Source organism: Beta vulgaris, chromosome 6 (assembly GCF_026745355.1).
Source record: "Beta vulgaris subsp. vulgaris cultivar EL10 chromosome 6, EL10.2, whole genome shotgun sequence".
Taxonomy (NCBI): Eukaryota; Viridiplantae; Streptophyta; class Magnoliopsida; order Caryophyllales; family Amaranthaceae; genus Beta; species Beta vulgaris.
Genome location: NC_079207.1, coordinates 584918 through 602759, shown reverse-complemented (window position 1 = coordinate 602759; position 17842 = coordinate 584918). Strand labels below are relative to the sequence as shown.

The following is a 17842-nucleotide window of genomic DNA, read 5'->3' as shown; positions in this document are numbered from 1 at the left end:
CACTGGCCTGTAATATGTGATTAAGCTCTTATTTTGTACAATGACCCATCATTCTTCCCCCGTCCCAAAATGCTCGTGGTCTGAGAATTATTCCTTAACCTTACTGTTCAATGTGTTTTTTTTTTTTGTTTATTATGCAAATCTATGGTTCCGAGCTCGAATTGATTTGGTTTTTTTTAGCAACTGTATTAGAACATCTAATTGTGATTAGACTTGGCTTATGAAGAAATGATCATAGGTTGGGTCGGGATTATTAAAATATGTTGTCCAAGTAGATCTTACACATTTTTGAATAAGCCAAGTTGTTTGGTGAAAGTACTGTTTGACTTAAATTAAGGTCCTATTATTTTGGACTTATTTTCAACGATTTTTTCACCAGGTATCTATGTGGTTTTTCAAAATTTATGGAGAACCCTTACTTTTTAAAAAATGCACCAGATATCCTTACTTTGGGGTAAAATGTATGAAATGTCTTTAATGACTAATGGTGTTAAGTTTTCGTTAGTAATTAGGGTTAATTAACCCCTCTAACCCTAATTAAACCCTAATTAACTAACTAAATCCTAACTTCTAACCCTACCCTAACCTCACAATTTCAAACTCTAACCCCACCACCATCACCTCCCCTCCCCCTCCCCCTGCAACAACCCCCGTCCCCGTCGATTTCCCCAACCCCCCACCCCCGCAGTAGCCCCCTCCCCCGTCGATTTCCCCACTCCTCCCACAATCACCCAACCACCCTACCTCCTACCATCACCCAACCACCCTACCTCCCACCACACCCGTCGTTGGGGTTAGGTGTTAGGGGGTTAGGATTAGGGCTTAAGGGTTAGAATGAAAGGATTAATTAGGGTTAATGACTAACGGAAACTTAGCACCTCGTGAATTCTATTGAAATAGTAAGAGTACCTGGTGCATTTTTTTAAAAGTATGGGTACCTCATGAATTTTTGAGAAACCACAAGGGTGCCTAGTGAAAAAACCGTATTTTCAATTAAGTTCCGCTCAGTTCACTTCAGTTACTCTCCACATTACAATTTTTATATGTTCATTTTCTCTCAATCTAAAAGAATGGGAACTAAAAATAGAAGTAGTTTCCTGTAATATTGTTTGTTGGATTAGCTCTAATAGCCCTGTGCAGGCTGTGCTGGTGAAAATGGAGGAAGGGATGAAGCAAATCCCACACTTGTATCCATCTGATTTTTCACTTTATGCCTTATGGACAAGTTACAGCGTCCTTTTTTGGGTGTCATGTGAAGTGCAACAAGCACAAGATCAACAAAAAAAAAGTGTGATTAGTATTCTGTCATTGTTAATAACACTATTGAAATTGAAGGTCGGAAAGTTGTCAGGTGCGTGCAAAATTCTGTCAGGCTTTTTGCATATATTTTCTTTTTGGGTGAGAAGGGTTAAGCAGCTTTTTGCATATTTTGATGCTCTTGTTTTGCTAATTTACCGAAATAAAACCCAACCAACGATAAGGAGGCTGGACCAGTGTAATTGCTACTTGCTAGGAAGTACTCCGACAGTCCGACCGTCCTATGCCTACTAATAGGCCTCGCCTTTTCTTCTTACTCCCTCCGTCCCATAATATAGTGCCTATTTCATTTTTGGTGGGTCAAATTTTAAAATCTTTGACCGAATATTCTCATTTGTATATATAAAAAAACATATTCATATGGGATCTTGTTAGATTCGTCTCGATATGTAGTTTCATAATATCAAATTTTTATATTTTTTATTAATACGAAATTGAAGATATTAAAGGTCAAAGTTACATCTTGAAGACCGTGTAAAATAGAAACAAGCACTATATTATGGGACGGAGGGAGTATTACAAACGAAATGCATTTCTTCTTTTTGTACTTGTGAGTTGTGACAACCTTAAATGATCGTCCATTTATTGCTGACTCTTGGGACGTCCTTTGTTCCTCTCCATACACTCTGCAATTATGAAAAATTATGGCTTTGATTGGATATATAGAAGTTGTGTTCATTGTAATGAATGGTGGTAGTTATATGGAGTTCATGTCAAATTTGTGAGAAAATTCCATATCAACATGGACAATGTTGCTCCTTTCCAACTATATAGCCTATATTCATATTGTCCCAATCAATAGTCGGATTTTTAGAGTGTACTTGTTAAGTTTCACATTAATTGTTCATGCTAGTTGATTCTTTCGAGCTATTCGTGATCGACTTGATTAAAACTCAATTTGAGTGGGCTTGAGTCAATTTTGAGATGTTGGTGAGTTGAGTTGAGCTACTCAACTTAAAAATTTGTGAGAAACTCGAAAACGCAATTATCAAATGTTGTCAAAAGCTTAATGACTAATGCGATTTATTTTTTACTCTAGGAGATGCTAATTTAGATGAGACAACTTATAAGCTGCTCGAGATCGACTCGGTATGTTAGAGACTAGTCGAGTTAAGCTACGTTAAACTTGAGTTTAACTCACATCATAAAATCCCTTAGGATTGACTTAACAATTCATGACAAATTGCAAATGTCAACTCAAGAGTCAAGATGTGCGTTTAGTTAATGTCTTTATGCAAATGAGACTAAAGATGTGCGTTTGTTTTTGGATGTAGATACATTCATACATTTTTTTTTTAGGGGAAACATCAAAGCTAGCATTACTCATGGGACAAATTGTCCATCAAAATGTAAGGAGCCACTTCCTACGGAGAGTGGTTCTCCCAAACCTGTTCAACCCAAAAAGGGATTAGCCTAGCTAAATGATGAGCCACATAATTTTCGTCTCTCTTAACATGAGACCAAACTAAGGAAGAAAAACTAGAACAAGAAGTTAAAATATTAGACAAAATATTATCTAAATCTGAGAGGTAGATAGCATTTTTCGAAAGCCTGTTGATGATCGTCTAACAAGCAGAATCAATTATGACATTATGCAGCTCATACTTCTTACTCAAACGTACCCCCATTACTAAAGTCTTAACCACCAAAAAGGCATTCCTAGCGCACGCACACACCCACACCCACACACGCGCGCGCACGCACTCACGCACGCACACGCACACACACGCACGCACACGCACGCAAGCGCGCGCGGCGCACACACACAACACAAACACGCACACACACACACGCACACGCACGCACGCACACACGCACTCACGCACACATACATACATACATATATATATAAATCAAAACTATTATTGCCTATAGAATTTCTTCTTACCTACTAAATAAAAAGTATTTTCCATTACTTGTTAAGTATTCCCTTATTTAAATAATTGTTTTGTATGACTTATACCATATCTAATGCAGTATTTGGACCATCCTTATTTCTCAAACCATAGCCTTCATTAGTGAATTACTCCCTCCATTTCATAATGTTTCTTTCATTTGTTGTTACTCCACAGACCAAAGGATCTAAAGTATTGGTGGTGGGGTTGGAAGATTACTTTTTTTTGGGTGGGGTGGGGGAGGAGAGAGAGTGTGATATGCAAATGTTCAATTCAAAACTTAGGAGACATAGAGTGTCATATTTTGGCAACTTGTGGGTCATATGCAAAATATTAGACCATTACAAGCTTACCAAATATGGAATAATAAGGTAATGAAGATAACTTTATGGAACACCCTTAACCAGAAAGTGAGAATAACATTGTGGAACAAAAGGAGTGTGTGGGAGCTTGTGTTGGTTTCACCAGTGAAAAGCCCTAATTTTTTCTTTATTCTCATCACATTAATTTTAAGTTTCATTAGATTTTATTTGCATAAGGATCTTATTCGTATTAAGATGGTTTTATCTACTCAGTTTGACCAAGAAATAGATACATGTTGTAATAAAAGACAAAGGGGGAAAAAAAAGACAAAGAAATAAAAGTTCCCATACGAATTTAAGAGCTAAAAGAATAAATCGAGGATTCCTTTCAAAAAAAAAAAAATCGAGGATAAATAATAGGAAAGAGAAGACCAAGAAATAAAAGTATGTTGTCTTCAACAAAAAAGAAGTATGTTGTAAAAAAAAGACGGGAAAGAAAATGAAAAAAGAAGACAATGAATAGAACTTCTATGAGGATTCTAACTCGTGACCACAAGGAAAAATATCGCGCAGACCCTATCGCTAAGCGGTTTCTTATTTCAATGAGTAAAACTGCGTAAACTGTATATAATCCTTTTATATCTTTTCCTCTATTTCTAGTTTTTCTTTCAGATCTACATGGATTCAGTTGAAACCACTGAACCCACGTTAGATCCGCCACTGCCAATAACCAGATAAGCCAACCTTATTCCTTTCTTTATTTCTACGCAGTGTCCAACTTTTTTCAAAATCATACACAATACCTGTAAACTTACAAATTTAATGCATTGTACCCATCGTAAACTAGACGTTAGTAATTAGTTCCACCAAATCACAAAATGCAAATAAAATTAATCACACATAATCAACGCCAAGGACATTGTACATCACAAAAATATAGGTTTTTAACTATTTAAGGTCATAAGTGGAAAAAAAACCTTAGCTCATCAAAAAATGAATCGTTATAGCCGTGCGTATTGGTCCCGCGAATAAGAAAAAAATTGGTGTTGATTGTTAAATACGAGCATAGAGTTGAAAGTTGAAAAAACTGAGGTCTCATTCATTAGTCGTTTGTTTGACGAAGAAAAATCCCCCCAATATCTGATTAAGTGATATCTCCATCTTCATTTCCTGGTGTGGTGGGTGGCTACTGCCCCCAATTTTACGGGTATTTAACGGTCTTCACATGTCATATAAATCATAACTATCTTACGCCACTCTTTCTCTCTCCACATGTCTTTTTCTAGCCTATAATATTCTTATTCTCTAATCAATCCATTCCAATTTCAATTTTTAATACAACTACCAAATCGATCAATTAAGAACCCTAGAATTTCAATTTCAATTTCAATTTTGTAGAATAAACAAACAAACAAACAATCATGGAGGTGGAGAGAGAAAATGGTCCGACGATGAAATCGGCCATTGAACCTCCGACGAATCCGATGGTTTCGCCGTTACTTACAGATCTTTATCAGTTTACTATGGCGTATGCTTATTGGAAAGCTGGCAAACACAATGAACGTGCTGTGTTAGTTTCACACTCTTTCTTTTCCTTTCATTTTCCATGCTTTTAATTCTGTGTTTAATGCAAAGTAGTAGTAACATAGTACTGTTATATTTCAATTTGTGTTTTTCGCTTCAATTGCATGTGTATATGTAGTGTTATTGTAGAATTTGATGGATGACATGGATTGTTATGCTGCATTTTGTTGGTGATAAGTTTGTTATTTCACTTTTATGCGGCATTGCTATTGTATTTATGTTGAAATAGTGTGTTTTTTTTTTAAGGTTTGATTTGTTCTTCCGAAGGAGTCCGTTTAATGGTGAGTTTACCGTATTTGCTGGTCTAGACGAGTGCCTAAGATTCATAGCCAATTTCAAGTTTACGGAAGAGCATGTTGCTTTTATCCGAGATGCCATGCCCGGTAAATGCGAGGTACGTGTGTCTTTATGTTGTTACAATTCGTCTCCTAAGACACTCTTATAGGTGTGCGGGATTGAGATAAAGTGTCATGACTCATGAGTGAATGTAAAAGCGGTAGATTAATCGAGTCGAGTAGAGAGTGTTCATGTTCGTTTATTATTGATATTAATCCAACTAATATCAAGTGGAATTTTAGTTCAAGTTTGTTTGTGACTTGTGAGCTCTAAGTTGATCTTTAAGGATATTTTATGAGGAGTTATCCTAAGGAAAATGTAGGGGGATGAATATTATTGATGTTGTGTTAAGGTTGTGATCTATATAACTGAAGTTGACTTATATGAATTATTTGATTTTATCTTAACTTTTTTGTAGTTTTGAAATTGAACCGTTTGGAATTTATTATAACTTCTCAAGACATTTTTGTTTTCAGATAAATCAAAATAAGTTGTCTAGAGCACTATCTAGTATCTAAGTATATAGATTTTTGAAGAATTAAAGTTCATAAAGATAACAAATTGAATAGAAACATATACCTATCACTTGTGTATAAATAAATTATTTGATTGGTGCAATCTAGTTCACAAACATAAACGAGTCGAATACTATGATGTTCGAGTTTTGGTTGTTTGATTATCAGATCATGTTCGTTTATTTACTTAGCAAATGAACTTTGACCAATATTGACTTAGTTTGCCCGCTAATTGGTTTGCTTACAACTCTATGCCCTTTTGAATTTAGCATGGAAACAGAATTTTCAGGCCCGAGGTTTGAACCTTTAACTTCAAGTTCAAAACAAGATTATTAAACCACTTCACCATAACCTCAAGTATAATATAATACAAATGTTTACCTATAATTACTCGACAGGATTTTTTCCTGTCTTTTCTTTTTGTTGGGAGGAAGGAGGTGATTGTGGTCCTATAGAAGATCCTCATCTATTTGTGCTAGAAGAGTTATAGCTGTACGTTATGAAAGTAACAAGGAAGAAGTTTCTTGTATCACGTATGAACTTGTTTGGTACTTGGTCTGGCTGTTTCCTCTTGGCCAGCTCGTTTTTATACATATCGTACGTATAATCATATATGCAGTCTAAAGACATAAATATATACCTTGCTTTAAGCATAAACTTTTTGATAACTTTTTTGTTTGTTGTATTCTTCTAAGTGTGTCCCTTCTCCTTTGAGCCTCCAGGAGGGTTTTTTGGATTATCTTCGACAACTGGACTGTTCCGAAGTTGAAGTCTACTCCATACCGGAGGGATCAATTGTTTTTCCTAGGGTACCCCTTATAAGGGTGGAAGGACCAGTTGGTGTGAGTAATAATGATGAACATAGTCATTCTTGTATTTTCTGCTTTTCGTGGCATGCTGTACCATATTTGCGCTGAAGCTTTTTAATTGAGCTCCGTGCTTCATATTTATCAGGTGGCTCAACTACTAGAAACAACGCTTGTCAATCTTGTCAATTTTGCATCACTGGTGGCTACTAACGCTGCAAGGCACCGAATTGTAGCTGGAAATTCCAAAATACTACTTGAATTCGGTCTTAGACGGGCACAGGTCTTAGCTTTGGATACCCTGCTTAACAAAGTTTCGGAATTTGACTCTTGTATGGCCGTCCTAAAATCTAATATATGTCCGCAACACTGTAGGGACCCGATGGAGGAATTAGTGCATCAAAGTACTGTTATATGGGTGGTTTTGACGCAACAAGGTAAGTTTTGTAATTTAGAGGTTCTTAACTTCTTTTTTGTTCATAATTATATAATGCATGCTCATGACCATGATATAGTATGAAATTTCAGAAAAATGGAAGTCTGTATAGGTATACACGAAGCTACCACCATTTGCTGTTGTTTCATGTGTTCAGCATTACTTTGGAAAATACAATTAAAATTTAGTAGTAACTAACAAGAAACTGTAAATCAAAGAGAAAATTTTCAGAGTTTCTCTGATCAAATTATCAGATATTATACTTAATTTAGAAAGGAACAAGGAGTTAAATATACTTTAATAAGTTAAGAAATGATTTCACTGTTAAAGTTCTCTAATGTAAGGTGAATATGTTGAAACACTATGAATGATTCTTTGCTTGGCTTACAGTGGGAAGCAGGATGCTTATGAAATGCATGGGAAATTAGCCAATATTTTAACATTTCAATCACATTTCAAGTCTTATATCTTGGAGTGTGTCATCTAATCTAAATTTTATTACTCCTCCGTACAGCAATGTTGCAGCTGGAAGATTGTTTGGAATACCACTCAAGGGAACACACTCACATGCCTTTGTTAGCTCATTTATGGTCAGATTGCTCCTAATATTTTCAACCATCACACTCCCTTATACTTTTTTTTTGGTAACTGTATGTACTTTGTGATATAGATGCGAATATTTGTTAATGATCTTTTACTATGATGGAAATCTGGAATTGGTGTAATCAGGCTTAAGTAGATTGATGCTCTTGTCTTCTCACTGAAAAGTGTTCTGTTGTTGAAGTTATTAGGAAGTGGTTGACAGAGTCAATCTTGTATAGAAATTTGCTATTGCAAAGGAATATGCACAAAATTAAACGCTGCCTTTAAGTATTCATGTAGCACATTGCCTATGAATGATGCGGAAGAACCGCAGATCCATATTAATGGATCTGGATCTAGTGGTAGTTCATGTAGGATTCATTTGATTCGTATAGGCGTCTCAAAGTTTGTTAAAAATTTTGGAGATGAAATGTTAACTGTCAAGCACTGAAAAGTCATTTCATTCTCGTTGTCTATAAACCGGATTTCACTTAATAGACTTTGCGGTATCATTCAAAAGTTACAAAAAGCTCTGTCTATGAGGGTTTTCCTTACGGATGTCCAGATTTGTATACTTGTATTTAATAGCGACCTGTGCACAATACGTTTTTAGATCTGTTTATTCTCAAATTTGGTTTTTACATGGGTTTGTCATCAGCAACTTTTAGCTACCATGTAAGGTGCGTCGAACCACCTCTGTTAACCTTGTATAACAATTGGAAAGCTCTGAGCTGGAAGTACTCTAAATCGTTAACTATACCCGGGATTCTGATTATTTATTTTAATTGCTTCTTAACTCTTGGAAGATGGGCTACTAAAAGAAGGTTCTGCTTCTGACTATTTCAGTTTTTGATATGCAGAGCCTTGATGAGATTGTGGAGAAATCACTTCAAAGTGCTGATGGTTCTACTACTTGTGAGGACTTTGTCAGTTTGGTTCAGACGTGGTTAAACAAAATTCAGGTGCTTGTTATAAACCTTCCCGAATTTTTTTTGGTTTAATAAATACGTTTTGGCTATAAGTAACCTCGCTCTCACTGATGATTTTACTTCAATAGTAAATGGTAATTACTTCTCAGGCAACAACAAAACCAAACCCCGTATAAACAATAACTGAATATGACACTCCGCCTTCAGGGATAAGTCTAGACTTTTTAGAAACTTTCTGCTTGAATTTGATTTTTCTACATTTTGTGGAGTTAGAAAAGTTTTAGTATATAGGTTCCTTTGTTTAATTGGTTGGCTGGTGTGGCAAAGTAATCTATATGATGTGACATCAGAACTACTCGTTTCAGTTGAGGCACCCAAAGTCCCGAACATAAAGGGATTTGTTTTCCATACAAAAAAGCAATAAAAAATGTAGCCAGGGAAATATATGCTGCTGAAAATCTTTTACCTTCTCCTTCACGGTCTTTGGTGCTTGAATGTAGAAATGTGGAACAGTCTTCATGGTATTCACTCGCAAGAATCCTTCTTGGATGGTTGAACTTATTCATGGGGACTCCTATCTTTTGTGATTATTGGACCAAAAATAAAAAGGGGTTACATTATTCAAGTTTTTTTTTGGCCTTTAGAAGTAGATATGCGTCCTCTTGTTTATGTTCTTTGGCGCTTGAATTTGCAATTTTAGAACAATTCCCATAGCCGTAGGAAGTCATATCTCTATTTTAATCAAAATCATCCTTTTTGGATGGCCCCACTTAATTATGGATACAGGTAACGGAGTTTTGTGACTGTCTTTATTTAAGAAGAGAATTATTTATGCCATTATATGTACCTTTAGAAATTCGGAAAGTAAACTTATACACCTTTACATATAGTCTGAAAATGTAATGCTGGATCCTTTTGCTCCATCATGACTCAATGTGGAAAAAGAGGAAGAGGAGGTGAAGTCCATAGCTTTGTGAACATAATGTAACGATCTATTCTAATACAGAAGATTTAAACTTGCATGAGTTGATGGGCAATATGTGATGATATTACTAGTCACTTAATAACTTTCTGTTGTATAAATGACCACATGAAGGGATGGTTTGGCAGATGGCTTCTTCTTCTAACTCTGACACTTGAAATTGTGTTGTATGATGTCAACTTTCTTTAACTAGACACAACATCACAGTATCTTCATCATCTTCTCTCTATGTCTTTCCAGAGAACGAAGTTCTTGACTGGTGGCGTCGGTGAGACAAATTTGAGTGAGTTAGCAGCTTTTACTTCCTATGCCCTGGCGTTCCCTGATAATTTTCTGGCTCTAGTTGACACATATGATGTAAGTTTTGAACATGATACGTCTTCATGTGTAAGCATATGAGCATGTTAATTCTTGCATACTTTTGTAATTATGTTGTTTTATCTTACTCTTCTTCATGGTTTTACTCTGGGCAATGATGTAGCTTTTTAACTATGGAGTTATAGGAAATGACAATGAAAGCTGTCGTGGTTAAACCAGATAACTGATGGAATGTAAACTTCGTAGCAAAGTTGTCGTTATCCTCTTGTTATTGCCAGTATGCCACTAAAACATCTTTGATGCCATGTTTTTATCCAGGCTCACATAATCAATAAGAAGTATCCATTTCCATCATCTCTCATATTCTTAGATCTTGTTCATTTTGCTATCTTTTTTTGGTTGCAAACGGGGGCTTGTAGGAAACGCTAGGAAGTCCTTCGGGGAAGATGGAGGTTTGAAACTCCAATCTTTAGAAGTTGTGTTCGTACAGATGTTCACTAGCATCAATTACCCATCAATATTTAACTGGAAGGATAGATAGGCAAGACAATTAGGGATAGTGAAGAAGCGTGATGATTGCCCATCTGCTGAAATAAGTCTGGTTATGAAGATGAAAAGATTTTATGATGTTTCTAAATAGTAGAACTGGAAAGTAGAACATTTATTTGGAAAAATTGTCTGAGAAGAATCCCAACTATACACATTTCTTGTTTATGCAAGTCCCAACTTGTGATTGACTGGAAATAAGCTTGGAAGGTCTCTTTCTAAAACCATCCTTAGACTAAATCTGTCAGTTTAGCAACTCTTCACAATTTGATTGGTTTCCCTTTTATTTTTTTCCATCTATATATTTTTTTTCTCAGAAGCACCTCTAGTCTCTTTCCACTCACCGCTGCACCTCCTGTCGAACACCATCAGAACCCTCCCCCCCTTTCCCTCGATAGCTGGCCCCTAATGAACCAGCAGTAGCAGATGGATCCCTCCTCCAGCTCCAGCTCCAGCTTTTCTTCCATCCCTCTTTGCACATGACATCAAAAGTTATTGATTAGGAGTAAAAATATAAGCGTATCATTCAAGGGTACCAATGAAATTCCTCTTCCTGTCCAGAATTTCCTTTCGTCCTTTCAGTTTCACTGTTTATATTTTATTTAACCTAATTCTTACGTTAAATTTTTGAAAATGGTAACAATGATAGGACAGCTCTCTATTTACTTGAAACAATAGTAAGTGCTGTTGAATCCTTCTCTCAATAAGTTTTTTCATGCTTGCTTCCTACATTCTATCGCCACTTTTTCAAATTATGGCTGATGGTTGTGGAGGATCAGCCACCAAACTTTTTCTCTCAATGAAATGAATCTGCTCTGTCCAGCTGCCACTCATTGATGTTTCCTTAGGTTGTTGAATGCTGTTGGAATCAGAGGAGAAGTTCTCCAAAAAAAAAAAGAAAAAACATTTATCCTGTTTTAAGAAGATTATAAGAGAAAATTCAACATATTTAAGATAAAAGTAGGGCAAAGAATATTAGGAAACTGATCAAATTTATACGAGAAAATTGAAATTGACCAAGATTAGTAAGAAGAATTTTAAAAAACTATCATAATTTAGTGGGGCCAATTGACCGCTAAATCATAATGTGGCGCCACTGTGTATACGATTTAATCAAGAAGATTCTGCAAATATTCTCAGTTAATCAGATGATGGGACTGTTTTAAGAAGGACGAGCATAGATGGGACTATTCTTGTAAATCTTCGCCATTGATTTTAAATTTAGATGAAGGTTCAAAAGTTCCACAATCTTCCGTCTCATGGAGTAATTTACTCAATTTTCAGAACCAAGTCAGGAATCTGGTATGTATTTTAAAATTCTTCGAAATAAAACTGGTGAAAGGGAATTAGTTGTGAAGTTGTTAAAAGGAAACAAAAAATTATGAAATCTATTTTTTGGATAATCTCATTGTTGTTGATTTTTGAAAAATGATGCCTTATTAAGTAAATAAAATATAACTAGTATAAATAATCGTAACTTAATAAAATAGAATTAGTATAACTAATCATCTTTGTAATGAATTTTTCTGAACTTTAAAATTTTGAGTTGTAATCACCAAAGTTCTGTAGATATGGTGCAGCAGGATTATCTTTTATGGTTATAGTTTAAGCATTTTAATTTCATGATAAGGGAGGTAATTTAGGTTGTATTGAAGGTTCTTTGTGGTAGTACCATTTACTACGCTGGTCAAGGACCTATGCAGCAACTTTTCTTTAAAAGATTGGTTTTGTTTTGCTCTCGTCCGAAAGTCTGTACTGTCTTATCTTTAATAAATGGAAACCTACAATACCAGACTCCTACATCATCAAAAGCTTGAAAATATCCCCATAATTCTCAAAATTTACTCTGCTCCTTTGTGTTTTTTATTTTTCATCTGTGCTTATCTTTCTAATATGTTAGCAATATAACATTTTGATTTGCGGAAGAGGAGAAATTTTTTCTCTTTGCCCTGAATCATTATTCCTTAAAAAAATTAGCATATAGCTCACAGGTCGTACCACAACAATGGGACTCGTTCTTGTGTATATACTCTCTTGGATTCTACTTTTGGTTTGATCTTTTCTAGTATTATGTCGGTTTGGTGAAGAGAATGAATATGCTCTCTTGGCCCTGAATGCCTGAGACACTTACAGCTCATTTGGTAGACGTTCATTCCCAAACATGTGATTTTTTTCACAAATTTCCATTCCCACTCTATACCACCTGTAAAGTGGGTAATGGACGGTAATGTACTTGTGAAGAAAAACACATGTTTGGGCATGGGTTTTAATACTGTAGAGACAAGAGTTTTTTTTGTTTATTACAGAACGACAATAAAATTCATTATTGCCTACCAAATGGGCCATTAGGATCATACTAGAACCCGAATAATGGGACTTGTTCTTGTGTTGTTCAGAAAGCTCACCAAGTTAATATCTTATTCACATATCTATTATCTATCAGTAACTATCCATGTGTTACTTTGTTTGTACTCAGAGTTGCAGATTGTGTTCCTTGTTTCCCTATATTTTTGTTTTGATAATTATAGCCATTGCTTTTGTGATGAATGTTCATTATTTTAATTTTTATATTAATTGTGTCACCAACTTTTTACCAGGTTTTGAGGAGTGGAATTCCAAATTTTTGTGCAGTTGCTTTGGCTCTGAAAGATCTAGGGTATGGAGGATTTATATGTGCATGAATTAGTTAACTGCTTGTATAGAACAAACTTTTTCTTCAGAAAAATATCCCCCCAATGCATTGTTTTAGAGTAAGCAAAATAATTTCTGTAAATGGCGCTGGCCTGCTTGCTAGCTAATGATATAGGTACTTGATAACTGATAAGGATCTAAGTTGGCCTACATAATTAGAATAATGTGGTCTCTCTGACTGGTGAATAATGTGCATCAGCTGCCAGAGATGGGGCACTGGATTGTCATTTTGACGGGAGTGGATTTTATTAATTTAGATGTTTTCTAGTCCTGTTCTTTTGGATAAAATTGGAGATACAACTGCTCCTTCAAAAAGCATTTACTGAAATGCAATAGGAAAAAAAAAATCTAAACAGTTTGTAGGGAATAGGGACCTCCTTTGTCAGGATAGTTCTAGAGTTTGAGGTGGCACTATGATTCTTTTCCTAAGCTTCATCACCCGTGACATGTTTGCAGGTACAAGGCTATGGGCATTAGGTTGGATTCTGGTGACCTGGCGTATTTGTCTTGTGAGGCTCGTAAGTTTTTTCAGGTGATTGAGAAAGAGTTTGGAGTACCAAATTTCGGAAAGATGAGTATTACTGCTAGCAATGACCTCAATGAGGAAACCCTAGACCATTTGAACAAACAGGTGATTGCATTATATTTTACCTTCTGATGCTAATTGGAGTTGCTGAAAGCTTATTCTACATGTAAGGCTGCAAAAGGCTTTGTAAAATCTTGCTTAAGTGGCTGATATTTCTAATTAAGACAAGTTTGAACCAAGGGGATCCTTCTATACTATGCCTAGCATCTGTTCTTGCAGGGTAGAAACAGGAACATTCATAATGTATTGATTTTGTAATTCAAGGTGGAATAGGATCCAACAATGAGATCTTGTTCTAAAAGGGAGAGAGTATTAAACAGGATAAGGTCGACCGTGAACACAACTTGCCGTGATTCATATGTGCTGTGCTACGTTTAATCAAGTCTTTATAAGCTATTCACCTGCCTCTCTCCTGTTGCAGAAGTAGAATCTAATGCTTTTTACTTGCTAAGGATGCTATTTCTACCGTAAGGTCTTGTAATCTTTAGATGCATTAGTTGTAGCCTCTTTAAGATCTTTCTCATCTCTTTAAGCTTCCTTGAATGTGCCAGCTCTGCATAGGGGTGTGCACCGGTGACCGGAATGTTTCCGGTCTGGTCCGGTCCGGTTCAGTCTGGTCTTGTCGTTTTTATTTTATTTAAATATATATTCATAAACTAGATACATTAAAAATTAATAATTTTAATAACAATAATCTCAAAGTTATAAATAGTAGGTTGTTAACTTTCTAACTTTCTACCTTTTTAAACTTTTTTTAACTTATAAACTTTTTCTTTTTACTAAAATAATAGAAAATCCGGTCCAACCTGTCCGGGCCGGAATTTTACGGGTTTGGACCGGACCGGAAACCCGGAATCAGGTTTTTTGTGGACCGAGGACCGTACTGGAATCTCCGATCCGGTCCGGTCCAAATTCCGGTCCGACCCTGGTCTTTGCACAACCCTACCTCTGCATGCATACCTTGTTTCCTATCTTTAACGTGATTTGATTGTTGAGCCAATTTTAGAATGTCAGCATGCACACTCTATGGGATTTTGAGAATAAGAGTTTTCCCCTTGCTTCCATTCTTGATTTTAAGAGACCCTTTAACTCCTGTCCTTCTATAAGAATGACAGGGTTTAAAGGTTATTCCTGTTCTTTTCACCTCTTAAAAGTTGTAGGATTCTTTCATCCACCACCAAGCTCTTGGGTTATATTGAAGATTGTCTAGCACTGAAAACAGTGCGAGATTTTACTCTTTGTTTCTATTATAAATGGATATGTTTTGCATAGACAGGGTCATGAGGTTGATGCGTTTGGAATAGGAACCTACCTGGTTACATGCTATGCTCAAGCTGCGCTAGGTTGTGTCTTCAAGCTCGTTGAGATTAATAACCAGCCCCGTATGAAGTTATCTGAAGATGTTTCTAAGGTACGTTTCTGTTCTCTACTAATTCTAGGGTAAAGTGCTATTACTTCTCTGAGATTGTGTGATTCTCCTTATATGAATTTTTAGGTATCTATTCCATGTAAAAAAAGATGTTACAGATTGTATGGGAAAGAAGGATACCCGCTTGTAGATTTGATGATAGGAGAAAATGAACCGGCTCCAAAGGTATGAAGTAACTGATGAACAACCAAATCTCGTATCCCTCCTCTCCTCTCTCTCATGACTCAATACTTTGATGATATTGATAAGAAGTTATGTTTTTTAGAGTTTGCTCTTCTTTTTTTTATTAAATGAGTTCACCTGAACGAAAAGCTGGGACACTTCGGGCTGCCTTTTCGAAGAAAGAAATTGAAGGGCCTGCTTCTAGTGAATCCTGTCATGTGCATCTAAGAATTTACTAAAGATGTAGTACTTGAATTATATTTATATATGAGCTCTTTGCCAATGCATGGTTGTGAAAGGATTATATATGAGTTTGGATTGAAAACATGAAAGTAATAGGTGTAGCCATCTTTCTGTGGCTTGGATACTGTTATCAATGCGCTTAATAGCCTGTAGACGGGCTTGCCTTTGCAAGTCTCAACTACATAGTTTCCTCTGGAACAGAGAAAGAGCTGATAAAAGATGTAAAAAGCTTCTCTATTTCCAAATTACTCTATCCAAGAGTGATTAAATGTATGTTTTGACTGCAGGTAGCAGAGAGAATTCTCTGCCGTCATCCATTCAATGAGTCCAAAAGAGCTTATGTAGTACCCCAGCGAGTTGAGGAGCTATTGAAATGTTATTGGAGAGGTAGCTCAGGTGAGCTCTAGTCTGTTTATCTTCCTTTATCATGGTGTTCATAGCATCACAACAATCAACACCAGTAAGATGTATTTATAGCTTGTTGGTCGTCATTATTTTTTGAGAGGTCATTCATGGACATCGTACCACCTGAGAGTACAAATTCATCCAGAACAAAGGTTTCATTTTGCCAATTTTTAGTCTCCGGGAAACTTATACTGAATGTTATTTTTCTTTGGTTTTATGCAGAAAAAATTAGAGAAGAAATGCTACCTCTGAAAGACATCAGAGATCGATGTATAAGGCAGCTGGAACAAATGCGTCCGGACCACATGAGGAGATTGAATCCTACACCATACAAGGTAATTTTAACATTTTCTTCACCCAAAATAAGACGTGCTTATTTTCTTGTTTGATATGGGAGTTCAGTGATTGTTGTAACCTACTGATGTTTGTCCTTCTGGAACCAGGTGAGTGTGAGTGCCAAGCTTTACGACTTCATTCATTTTCTATGGCTCAATGAAGCACCTGTAGGAGAATTACAATGAGTTTCATCGAGGTTAGGCTCCACATGCGTCGTGTTATAGGCGACAAAGCAGCAATCAGCCAAAAAATTGCAAGAAATCTCCAAATGCAAACAAACTCCCATTTATGTGTACATGTTATTTTATATTTGCTTTTCCCCTCCTGGTTTTTCCATTTATATGTCAGATGAGATCACAATATAATTCATTTTTTTTTTCGATGACAAAGTGTAATAAGTTTCTTTTTCTTTTTTTGGCTTTACTAGCATTTTGTTGTCAGTGTAATATATATTTGAAGTCTTTGGTGATCTAATTATCGTTTTTCGTAAAATAATGGGAGCAAAATAACTCCACGGATTTTGTATAGCCAACATTCATAGATGCAGCTCGACATTTGGAGCTACTTACATTGCAGGATTTATGTTCCTAGTGTTATGTAAGGGTTGTAAAATGACAACCATATCATATGCACTTATGCAGGATGAGTTGTACACTTGTACTTGCATTGCCTTTGAGGCTTCATTTGGTTGGTTGGATCGTCCATGTACTGGTTGAGTAGTTGTACTTGAGTAATGTTCCATTAAAAAAAGATGATTTGATTTGAACTATCTTATAAAGTTAATTATTGTCAAAATAATCATCTTATTAACACTTGTTTCTAAATTCTAATAACCATTTTATGACTTTTTTATTTAGATTATCAACAACTTATAGATTATGTGAGAAAATCGGAATGATCTGTGTGAAAATTGATGATTTATTCGAAGGAATTTGTAGAGTGGTGGCAATTTAGAATTCAAACAATTATATAAGGTGTTTATTTTTAAATGTGCTAATAAAGCAGTTACTTGGAAAAAGGTGATTTTTATGAGGCGATTTTAGTTTAAAAAAAAAACCTAAAAGAAATGGAATGAAATCGGGCTGAAAATTAAAAAAAAAATCCTTACACAGAAAATTACACCCTTTGGGATGTCGTAGGCAAGGAAGCTTTTAATGAATAGGCCACAAGAGACTAGGCGAAGAGAGGTCCCTCAGGCTTGAACAAACAAATCTTTTAATTTTTTTGTATTAATCCACCCATCACTAAACTCATCGTCCCATAACTTCCTAAACAATCCTTGTAAACTTTCCGTTTATTCCCCTTGCTCTAAGACCACTCTCGTAGGACTAATCATATAACCTAATCAGTTGACTTGTGTAAGGTTTCAGTTGGTTAGTGCACTTCTTATTAACCTTCAAACAATTAAAAAGTCCAAGTTCAAAAACCATCCCCATTATTTC

At 35.7% G+C, this 17842-nt stretch overlaps 1 protein-coding gene across 1 annotated transcript; it reads left to right on the top strand.

The window, feature by feature from the left end:
- Positions 1 to 4594: 4594 nt before the first annotated feature.
- LOC104884464 (nicotinate phosphoribosyltransferase 2) lies at positions 4595 to 16874 on the top strand. The gene is made up of 15 exons (XM_048646309.2): positions 4595 to 5084; positions 5345 to 5492; positions 6672 to 6791; positions 6904 to 7038; positions 7131 to 7192; positions 7706 to 7781; positions 8634 to 8735; positions 9925 to 10041; positions 13146 to 13204; positions 13696 to 13870; positions 15102 to 15236; positions 15321 to 15419; positions 15947 to 16055; positions 16287 to 16399; positions 16508 to 16874. The coding sequence occupies exons 1-15, from the start codon at positions 4936 to 4938 to the stop codon at positions 16583 to 16585; spliced, it is 1677 nt and encodes a 558-aa protein (XP_048502266.1). The 5' UTR covers positions 4595 to 4935; the 3' UTR covers positions 16586 to 16874.
- The last annotated feature ends 968 nt before the right edge of the window (positions 16875 to 17842 follow it).